At 43.7% G+C, this 12,007-nt stretch overlaps 1 protein-coding gene across 1 annotated transcript in view; it reads right to left on the reverse strand.

The window, feature by feature from the left end:
* Window positions 1-11,956, reverse strand: part of RANBP9 (RAN binding protein 9) — a 90,930-nt gene extending 78,974 nt beyond the window's left edge. Inside the window, exon 1 of the mRNA XM_036085752.2 lies at window positions 11,250-11,956. Within this exon, the coding sequence (XP_035941645.2) occupies window positions 11,250-11,829 (580 nt within the window). The 5' untranslated portion in view covers window positions 11,830-11,956. The remainder of the gene's footprint in view (window positions 1-11,249) is intronic.
* Between the last annotated feature and the right edge of the window lie 51 nt (window positions 11,957-12,007).

Here is a 12,007-nt window from a genome sequence, read left to right on the forward strand (position 1 = left end):
TCATTAAACAGTTTACATTTGCAATGCAAATTAGCACATGTTCACATGGCCCAAAAGATACTGAATGAACTCAGCCACTCCCTTCTATTACCATGAAAACCTGTCCACAGATGTCTTAAGCATGTAGGTTATGGGCAAAAGTTCTCAGCCTGGTGACCACTGGGAGGTGACAAAATTGGTTAGGAAGAGAAAAACAAAAGCAGCAATATATAGATGCCCCCCCCCCAATTGCTTTAACATATGTAGGTAACAGATTTACACTAAGCTAAGCAGAAGAAAAAAAAAAAACAGCATAAATCTGCAGATTCACATAGGTCACTTCTTTAAAAACAGACATTTAAAATGTAAATATGTGTTCAAATAATTGAGTTGCCTGGGAATTAATTAGGTAAACTAAATGCATTTTAAAAATTTAGACAGTTAAGGGGCACCTGGGTGGCTCAGTTGGTTAAGCGTCTGCCTTCAGCTCAGGTCATGGTCCCAGGGTTCTGGGATCAAGCCCTGCATCGGGCTCCCTGCTCAGCGGGAAGCCTGCTTCTCCCTCTCCCACTCCCCCTGCTTGAGTTCCCTCTCTCGCTGTGTCTGTCAAATAAATAAATAAAAATCTTCAAAAAAAAAAAAATTTAGACAGTTAAAAAAATCTAAAGAAAACCCTGATTAACCCTGGAGTCCTAAATCAACTAGCTTTTATTTTTGGTTTTTGTTTTTCTAGAAGGGAAGTGACCAAAACTTTCAGGGATGAAGTAGTCTCAAGGTATTCTTAATAATAATAATGATGATGATGATGATGATAAATGACAACAGTTACCATACATTTAATGCCATGTGAAAGGCCCTGCTCAAACAGTGCTGTATTTGTTCACTTGTGTAGCACTCAAAAGAACTTCTGAAGTAGGTTCTATTTATTATCATTTCACAGTTGAGGAAATTAAGGGAAGATGAAGAAACTCGCCCAAGGTCGTACTGCTGTGTGAGAATTCCAAACCAGGATTTGGGCTGGGATTTAAATTCAAGAAGTCCGATCCAGTGCAAGCTCTGAACCCACAGGAAGGATCCAGTTACAATGAGCATTCTGGGATCACTTCACTTGTATTCCTGTCTCCTATTCTTGCTACTTCTATGGGAAAAGGGAAAGAAAAGTAATATTTGAGGGGAAACACTCAACGAATTAAGTGCTTCTGTATAGATTTTTCTCATTCAACATCTGTGAAATGGGTTTAACCTCATTTTAAAGAGAGAAAACTCTTACAGATGTTATATAACTTACCCCTAATTAGTAGAATCATGCGTTAAATCCATATATGAATCAAAGTGCCTTGCATTTTCCCCTTATGCAAAAATAACTATCAACAACTACATAATCATTAATCTTTAAGGTTCTATTATATTCACTATGCTCTACTTAGACACTGTAGAAAAATTCCATAAAGGTTAAAAGGATTTGTTTCATTTTTAAGTTAAACTTAAATGTAAAGACCTAGAAAAAAGCTGAGATGTCAGATTAAAAGCATTCATACTCTTAGGTAACACTAGTAATGTCAGAGTGAAGGGCCTATTTCTAATAATGCTCATCAGCAGGAAGCTTATCAACCTGAATTCTGTGACAACCAGAAAACAACCTCACACTACCAAAGTATAAATTGTTTAAACCACAAAGTCTTCAATGTTAAGTGTTTTCTATATGGTTCAAAAAGAAAATACATTTATTGCTTCAAAACTCTAAGGCTAGCAAGACCTTGCTCTTTCATTTCACAATCTGTTGATTCCTTTTAAATGAAAGGAAAGGGCTTTGAATGAAGCTCACCTCCAAACCCCCTCCACTCTCCAACATGCAGTCACAGTTGCCTTTCTGGAAATATAACTTAGTCTTCCTTGTACCACTATTCCTCCATACAACTAAAATTCCTTAACAGTCTCCCATTCAGCCAAGGAAAAAGATAAACTTCCTGAAAACCCTGTTGATCTGGCCATCCCCCAGCACTTTCCACCACCTTCCTGAACTGGCCACACTGGCCTGACCATGGTCTTTGCCAAACTCTTCCCCACCCCAAACTGGAAAGCGCTACCCTTCCTCCTTACCGGGTTATGTCCTGCTCATCCCTTAGCTCTGAGCTCAAGTTTTCCTTCCTCAATGACTCTCTCTAACCTCTCTGACTTGGTCTAACCTTTTTATATGCCCTCACAGCAACACATATCTGTCCCATATGACATTAAGACACTTCCCAATTATTTGTGATTATCTTATTGTTCTCACATTTTAATTACTCCCACTGACCTCCTACTCTAACTTTAATCATTCCTTCCTGGAGCCACACTCTGGATTCTGACATCACCTGAAACTATTCCACCTTGGAAATAATGAAATCTGTTCTGCTACAAAACATATTTCTTGAATACAAATTAGTTCACATCTACTTGATAAATACAGGAATGATGTCAGCATAATAAAGAAGTCATTTAGTTCCTAACACAGCTTTTCCCGGTACATTAACGAAGTAAAGAGAAAAATCTAGCCACATACAAAAACCCTAAGTCAAAAACCTGGGGCACCTCCACAAGTACATTCCTAGTGTCCCGTGTTTACTGGCTTCAGATCTGCTACGCCTGCCACTGTACTGAGCCATCTGGGGAAAATTCAAAACCAGTACTGATCAAAAAGTATTAAGATATTTCCTCTTTGTCTTTATCAGTATGGACCCCATGCGTCTCTTGCATATTTACTTTATACTTTGTGTTATAACTCAATACTACTTTATTTTGCTGTTCAAACCGCCCCCTCCCCCATTAGCCTCTGGGTACTTTTTCATTTGGCTCCTCTGACATACCTGTGTTAGGTGTTTTCTTTCTGTTTGCTATTTTCCGACCCCAGAAGACGCTGGAGGCTCATCTTGCATGTTTCCTGCCCTAGTCCTAGAATCAGCCATTTCTCCAAGGAGCCCTGAGGTTCCTTTTACTGGCAAATGGTATTAGAACCCAGCATCTAGCTACTAGGTATGCTCCTTGTTACTGGGCTGTCACTGCTTTCAGGCTTTCTCATTGATAAGAGCCAGGAAATGCATGCATGTTTACTAAACCCCATGTATGTGTCTCTACGTTTCTATATGTAACCACCCGTGTTTGTATTAAATCAAACATGAGTTAATACTGAGGTCTCCAACTTTATTACCACACCGATCATTCGAACCTTCTCTCTCTGCTTACCTGGAAAATTCCACCCCAATGATAAGAAACTTAGCTCCCACCATCCGCCATCCATTTAACTGTTCAATTCCAGTATACATGTATAACAGCATCCGAATTGTTAACTCATATCCCCATGGGATACAACTTTATCAGTAAGAGTTCGGTTTCTCTTTAGACTACTGATTTCCAAAGTTACCTGTGTCAGCACCCTTCCCCCCTCTTCTCTGAGGCTGTTTCATATATTTGTAATACAGCTAGATAGTTTTGTCACGTTCTGCATTTTATCCTGGGATTTGCCCCTCCCTCCTAAATAATTTTTTTAAATTTGCATACATTAAAGCTTACTCTAAATGGCTGTAAAGTTCTGTGGTTTTGATAAATACATGGTGTGATGTATCCACTAGTATAGTATCATACAGAATACTTTCGCTGCCCTAAAAATCCCCTGTGCTTTGCCTATCCGTCCCCTCAAGCCCCTGACGACCACTCATCTTTTTTACCATCTCTATAGTTTTGCCTTTTCCAGAATGCCAGGTAACTGAAATCATACAGTACGTAATCTTTTCAGACCGCTTCTTTCACTTAGCAATACATACACTGAAGATCCACATGCGTCTTTGCATGGATGCACAGCTCCTTTCTTTTTATCGCTGAATAATATTCTATTGTATAGATATACCACCATGTGTCCATTCACCTACTGAAGGACATCGCGGCTGCTGCTTGTTTGGGGCAATGATGAGAGAAGTCGCTATGAACATTCACATGCAGGTTTTCGTGTGGGCCTAAGTTTTCAAATCAGCCGGGTAGGAGCTCAACTGCTGGTAAAACTATGTTTAGCTCTGTCAGAAACTGCCAAACCATTTTCCAAAGCAGCTGCATCATCCTGCATTCCCACCAGCAGTACGTGAGTTCCTGTCGCTCTGCATCCTCACCAGCAACTGACATTGTCAGGTTTCCTTTGGACTTTAGCCATTCTAATAGCTGAAGTTTGTACACTTTTCCTCTTTGTTTGGAAAAGGGGGTGGGGAGTTGAAAAGGGCTAAACCCTGAATCAGATACTAATTTTGATTAAACAGCTGTCAAGCACTTACATCTCTAAGAAGGAAGCCCAAACCCCAGGGCTCAGGGCTATGAAGGATCAGCAGCCTGTGATGCTGGGCACAAATGCCAGTGGAAACTGAACTGGGCCTGTATTTTACCAGGACTGTTATTTTTGTGGTGCTCTGGTCACAAAGTTCCACAGGTTTCATGCGGTTGGCTCCAGCCCGATTTTTCCCATAAGCCCCGTTACTTGTAGTGCCCAATTTTGTGGAAAACATAAGGTTTTCCCAGGAACACATTTTTGGCATTGGAGCAGAAATGCCTGTATCTTCCTCTAGGACACAACTCCCTATCCTCTCCCCTTTCTAAACATTTCGCTTCCACACTTCCTCTTCAACAACATTCCCTGAACCCCTTTTCCCCCTCCTTCCCCATTTTTCCTCTTCCAGGATAGGTTACATGGTACTCACTTAAGAGCTCTCAAAATATCCTTGATATTTCTCTCACATGCCTATCCTTCCACCACAGGCAACCAGCAAAACCACAGCCTGAGATCAACAGTATGTCTCTACCAAATAAAATCCAACAGTCTTGCAATAGGCACGACTATGAACGAATGTTGTTAGCGGGGCTCTCCCACTACTTTCAACACACTGAGACACCTTTCGTTAGCTGGTTCCCCCTTCTCCCCGATGGCTGGCCCACGTTTTCATCACTCACTCAAAGCTTTCGGTCCTGTCCCCGAATAAGTGAGCACACTACCTCACCGACTGTATCATATAATGGGACTCCGCTACTGTCCACTCTGCACTCTCCTATTACAAAGCGGTCAGTATCCACACCCATCTTCACCTCTTCCCCCTATTACCAGAGAAGTCACATGTCCTCCTCTCTTCCTCAGGGCTGCCCTGTTCTCCTGAACGGCTCTCCTCCCTCCAAGCCAGCACTGTCAGCCTCCCAAGCTTTTCTTCACCCTTCCCCTCTTTACTTTCCTTCCCCTCAGTCTCTCAATCTGTAAGGGCAGTGTCCCCAAAACGGCCACTTTCCACAAAATCCTCCAGGCCTCGGTGCTATAAATCACTGTCGATAATGCACTGGGGTTGCTAGTGAACATAATGAACTTTTTTTTTTTTTTTTTAACGTTAAGGTAATAAAAGCAAGTACTGTTACTATTAATTTTATTTGTCAAAAGCTATGTTACATTTTGTACACATTTACTGGGACTCCGTACATCAGACTAACATTACACTCTCATCTAACATAATGTCACTTCAGTTTCACCCACACCGCTGAGCGAAAACGAGACTTACTTAGAAACGATACAACAGTCTCTAACACAGTATTTTCCAAAGGGGTTTTTATGGATAATTTTGATTGTGTGGATTTTCATCGTCTTTGCCGACACTAGAAACTAATCACCAGGCACAACGTAACTCCATTATCAACCATTTAAAAAAAACCAATCCTGCCTTAACTTCCATCCTCCTCCAGGTACCGCTTAATCTCTTTCTTCGCCTTTATGTCTCAAGAGTAATCTATATTCGCTACACGCTCTGCTTGGTCCCTACTATTGACTCTGATCTTTGCCCCCATCACTAAATTCAAACTGCTCTCCTAAGGTCACAATGATCTTATTTCCAAATCCAGTGGAAAACTTTCTCTGCCCGGCTCGCTAAACCGATCTGTTGCATTTGACACTAAAGGTCACTTCCTCATTTCTGATACTCCTCTGCTCAGCTTCTGTGACGCCACACTCTTCCCCTGTCCAGGCACCTCTTAATTAGTCCTTCTTGGGACCCCACCCAGTCTTTTAACGTTGGCCCTGCTCAGGGTTCCATCTCTGGCCCACGGCTCTTCTCACTTTACCCACTCTCTCTCTCATACCCTCTCCTTGAGTTTCAGCCACCACCTAGGGGTGACTCCCAAATCAGTCATGACCTAGACCCCTCTCCCACGCTCAGGTCAATTATGGTATGCGCCCACCCCTCCCATGAGAAACGGCCTCACACACTACCCCTACTGAAAGAGGCAGGGCCCAGACTCTCCTTGTGCCAGGAGGGTACTTCCTATTTCATAAGTACCCTTAACACGCCTACAGCTGATTCAACACAGGTTAACACCTGACACGAAGGCCACCAATTCAACACCACAGCATATAATGAAAAGCTCTGCCCAACTAAGAATGATGGCAATTAGTTTATCCAATCTGCTAAGTCCCTCAGGAATCTGGAATAGGAAGGAAAGGGTAAACCAGTCAGGAGGGCAAAGAGATGAAAACAACCAGAAACTACAGCTGAGTCACTTCAGCACTAGAATAAAGTGAAAAGTCATGAACTCCAGCTGCTGCAATCCTTGGAGCCACCTTAACTCCAGAAGATCTGTTCCTGCTCTTTCTGGAAGGCTTCTCTGGGTTCTTCTGGTTTCTGTGAAGTCAGATCATATGGCTGAGATTCCCATTCCTACACATCTCCAAAAACACTGTAATACTTCCTTGCAATTATTATTTGATTCATGGTTCACTGCAAGAACCTCACAGAGCTAGAAACCCAAGTGTCATCCTTGATTTCTCTCTCCATCATTCCATCAATTCCTATCAGTGTCACTTTAAAACGTATCAGAAATATGTCTGCTCTGCTCCACCCACCACTGACCGAGTTCAGGTCCTTATTTCTTACACAGGCTTCTAAATGAGTTTGCTATTTTCAGTCTTGTACTCCCTTAAATCCATCTTCCAGTTAGTTGTATAATATGACAGAAATGAAAATATGAGCCAGTCACTTCCTATTTAAAATCCTTTGATGATTCCTCATGTCCTACAGAATAAGATCTAAGTTCAGTAAAATATTCTGAAGGCCTCTCACAATCTTTTCCCAGCTACTACTTGTCACACACTCTTAAATTCCAACACACCACAACTTCTGGTAGATCCAAACATACACAATAATTCTCACCTCTGAGCTTTTAGTTATGCATTTTCACTTGTAATGCCTAGCGCCCCACCTCCTCCCCTACCTCCTCATCTTTCAAGCCTGACCGCGAGCCTCGTCTCTCCCAAGAGCTGTCCCTGACTCACCAACTTCATCACTTCCAGCATCTGCCAGGGGTAGAGATGCTCCTCCCGTCTTCCACGTGGCTCTTTATAACACTTCCCTTACTACACTTGTGTGTTTTACCTGCTTTGAGCTCTCTGAATTCAAAGACAGTATCTCACCACCTTTGAGTGCCCAGAACCTGGCACAAAGTAAACATTCACTAAAAGCTTGTTGAATAAACGCATGGAGAGCAAGGCATGTACACAAGCTGTAGAGCAGAATACCCGCCCTATAGCAACAGCTCCATGAATTATCATTACTACTACTTTTAAACAAGGGTGGTTATTAGATTTACTTAATTCTTGCAGCTATCAACTACCATTTTTGAAGCTAAATTTCCCATTATACTGGCAAAGAGGTCCTGGGGAAAAGCTCGGTTTGGTTTTTAAATTCCTTGATTTTAAGGAACATTTTTATATCATCCCCATAATTCCTAAAAGACATTTGCATTGGTAGGCAAGCAAATATTGTTAAGATATTTGTTTAACCTCAAGAAGTGCAAAAAATTCAATAAGTAATTTAAGAAGTGTCAAAGGCCTAATGACTGGTGACACTGAGAGGGATGGGAGTGGGGCACACGAGAAAGTCAGCTATCCTGTTAGATGCCGTTAATAACGCTTCAATTAAAGGAGCAATTCACTAGTTCATAGCTACCTATCATTTCTAACTTTCACTTCTCTTGCGTTTCCTGTGAGCTGCCCTAAATCAGCAGAATCAAGGTGCCTGAACTTCTCCATGGCATTCGTGTGTTCCAGGCAACATTTTTCCCCCATAGGAAGTACTTTTAACGTCAACTATTCTTCAAAAAGTTCTAAATGTCATCACTGGATTTTATCTTTTAGAGAGAATTAAAACTCATATAAATTGAAAGAGGCAATACTATATGGTCGGAAAGAGCACTAAATTTAGAGTTGGTGAAAATTAGTTTCCAACCCTGGCTTACTTGGGCCTGGGAAAATCTAGCCGCCAGGTGCTCCTACTTTCTCACAACTGAAATGAGAATTCCACCAACCTGTCCAAATCCACTAACACGCTTTTGTGCGTGTATTAAAAAGCTTTGTAATGTATCCAAATGTGATAACTTCACAAATAGAAAAATGCAATCTGTAACTGAAACATTTAGGACTAATTGAATCCATGCATTAAAATGCTTTAAGTTGGAATAAAGTCCTCATTATAACTAAGTCTAAACTTGTCACATTTGTATTTATTTAAAGCTGACAATTTTAAAAAATAAAAGGGGCTATGCCTGAGTGTTTCAACAGTTGGTGTGTGACTGCTAAGCAAAAGGTCTTTTTAAAATTTTAGCATATAGTATACACACCCTGCTCTTCCTCTGCAATCCAATCAACTTTGTCTGCATGTCTGGCATTGTTTAACATTAATCCCTTCGAATCATTTAAGGAACCATATGGCTTCCAAAAACAGTAATTCCAACTTAGAAGAGTAACATCTTTAAAAACCGAGCATGTTCAGAGCAATTAAGAAACCAAGATATTTCTATTTCAAAGGTAAGAAAAATCCTTACCATTCTGAAAAATAATTATCAGTCTTTTCAAACTCTGTAACATGCAAAAACATTCTTTGAACAGTAGTTTTAATGTTAAAAGTGTCTGAAAATGCTTAGGTAAAAATCAAAGTGGCACAATGAAATGTTAAATAAAATTCACTCTTATTTTGTGACTTCAAAGTTTTATTCTCCACTACCTATAACACTTCCCCTTTGCTCCCTTCCCCTATTACTGGGACAGAGTTGCCCAGTACTTTGGTGTGGTCCACTCAGAAGGCACACAGAACAACAACAGGAAAAAAAAAAAAAAAAAAAAAACCCACACACACATTAAAATAACAAGACAAGAGGAAGAGGCAGTAGAAGGGGGGAAAAGAACTGTGTTTGTGACAAGGGGGAAGGGACAGACAAAGGGGCGATAGGACAGAGGGAGAAAAAAGAAAAAAAGATAACAAAATCTGTTCTTCCAGAAGTGATGCTTTATGTTTATAAAGGAGTGAAGTTTCCAGAAAGTGAATCTAGTATTATACAACAAAAAGTAATAAAAAGGCCAACAGGAAAAATAATGGAGACAGCAGTGTCATAAACATTCCAAACTCCAACCAATTTTTCATACGCATGCACTTTTCTCTGACCCAAATCATAATTTTATGCAAAAGGAGTTACTAGAACTAATCAAGGCATGTTACAGTACTAAAGAAACTCTCATCACAAATCGTACATCTCACGGAAATTCAGAGCTAGAAATTTCCTTACCATCCAGCTCAACTCTCTCATCTCTCAGAGGAAGAAACTGAGAGCCTGTCCTGTAACATGCCTAAAATCACAAATGATTGCAGGACTCAGCAAAGCTAGGATTCTTTGTTCAATAATTTTCCATATCTTTCGCCTCTGATTTTATAAGCTAATTATTAACCATCGACCATAAATTTAAGATAAAGTTTCGTCAAGTCTAACAAAAAGCTTTCCGGTAGCCAGATGAGAAGTAAACACTTCATAGCACAGCACTGTTCACACAAAATTAGAACACAAAATTAAATAATAGCCTCCACAGAGTATTAACAAAATGTCCTAACTTAAGAGAAAACAAAGGTCATTTTCGACCATTTAGATTAAGAAACATAATATTTAAAACTGAAAGTACTTCTCAGGATCTATGGATGAAAAGAAGGAATATTCAACAAGGCTTTTTTTGTGCGTGATTCCTTCCAGCCAAATCATTTGGTAGATTTCTGTCGCCATTCTCCTTTCTGATTAAATAGTAACTTATTTATCAAGGTTCTTCTCACATTTTAGTCCTGCATGCTTTAAGAATTTAACCAGGAGAACTGTTTATACCTTCTATATCCCTGTCACTAGGATCTGATTAAGACCCTTCCTTTGTAGCCAATCAAAAGGAGGCTGCTTTGAATGTAAAAGCTCCTGCTTCAGGTCTGGGGCCTAAAAACTGATTTGTTTCCAGACAGACTGATACATTAGACTGATGTTGTTTTCTCCCAGACCAGTAAACTTGATGCATGCTATTAATTTGGGCTACATTTCAAAAATTCTCAGCAATTTATAATTTTATATAAAACTGATCTCCTTAAAGCTTTAACAGAGAAGAGGTAGGTGAGGGAGGTGGGGGACAAGCACAAGCCTAAGGCTGTTTTGTTTTTAACTGCAGGTGTAAAACAAGCCAATTTTCTTTAAAATGCTATATAACATTTTAAGATATCCGTTTTCAATTAGACTTCATATAATACCAGCACGTAAATACAGGGCATTTCCAATCAGTAGTGGTAGGTTTCTGCTCCCCTAGGAAAACACCTACTTCTGAGGTTCACCTCTTACCCTCCCAGTTGCGCCGAGTAAGAAACATTGATGCCAAACTTGGGGCCCTTGTCCTTTTGTCCCCCTAGACAATCTCTGGCCTAATTTTAGACAAAATCCTCCACTGATTACCCCTCCCCCTATATATCCCTGCTCTCCCTTAATTAGAAATCATACCTCAGAATCGTGCCTCTCTTCGCCCTACGTAAGAAGAGAACGCCTGACCCACCGCCACCTGGAGAACAATGTAACCCAACTCCGGGTCCATAGATTCCTCTATCCGAGCCCTAAGATTTATCTTAAAGGGAAATCAGAAAGCGAGTTATGTCCTGTCATCCTGGATTCCCTCAAGGTGTCCTCCTCCTGGCCTAGGATTACCAGCTCCATTACACCTAGGGGCATTCTACTCACCTGCCTTCCCCAAGAATCTGACCCCGGTCCCCGCCACCCCGGTCCCACCCTCGCAGCAGCGGAACGGGCGGCGAGTCACCTCGGAGGGCACCGGGCCCTGGGCGGGAGGGGGTCGGGGGCGGGTCGAGAGTCGGCTGCGGCGGCAGGACACGTCGGGTCAGTGGCCCCACTCCCACCGCACGACACACGCCCAGTACCTTTGTAGTGCACCCGCAGGTTGTTCTGAGAGAGGCCGATGTAGCTGAACTTGTCCTTCGGGCTCCAGGATCGCGGCAGCGGCGTCTCCTGCTCGTCCACGGCCGGGTAGAGGCGCTTCAGCCGCCGCTGCAGCTCCTTCTCCTGCTCGTTCAGGGCCGAGTCCCCGTGCGGGAAGGGGGCCGCGGCGCTGCTGCCCGCCGCCAGGGTTGCGGCCGGGCCGCCTCCGGCCGGGCCGGGGCCCGCGGCGAGGCCCGGGGGTGCTGGGGGCGCGCTGGCGGGGGCGGCCGCCGAGGTGGGCGGCGGGGGCGGCGGTGGCGGCGGCGGGGCCGCGGTGGCGGGGGGCGGCGGCGGCGGCGGCGGGTGGAGGAGCAGGGCGGCCGCCGCGGCCCCCAAGCCGCCGCCGCCGCCCGCGCCGCCGCCGGGCGAGCCGGCCGGAGAGGAGCCGGCGCTGACGGCCGGGGGCGCCGGCAGGACGACTCCGGAGACGGGGGCCACGGCCGCCGGCGGTGGCGGCGGCAGCTGCTGCTGCTGCTGTTGTTGTGGCGGCGGCGGCGGCGGCGGCGGCGGCTGCCCGGACATCCCGGCCGCGACTCAGCCTGCGGCCACCTCCACCTCTTCTCTCCTTCCTCCTCTGCTTCCCGGGGGCGCTGTCGCTGCGACCGCCGGCACCAGGCGCCCAGTCCGCCCGCCCCGGAAGCAGGCGGCGGGCCGCGCGCCGAGGGAGAGCGCGACGGTTGGGGGGCTCGGAGACGCGGGA

Source organism: Halichoerus grypus, chromosome 9 (assembly GCF_964656455.1).
Source record: "Halichoerus grypus chromosome 9, mHalGry1.hap1.1, whole genome shotgun sequence".
Taxonomy (NCBI): Eukaryota; Metazoa; Chordata; class Mammalia; order Carnivora; family Phocidae; genus Halichoerus; species Halichoerus grypus.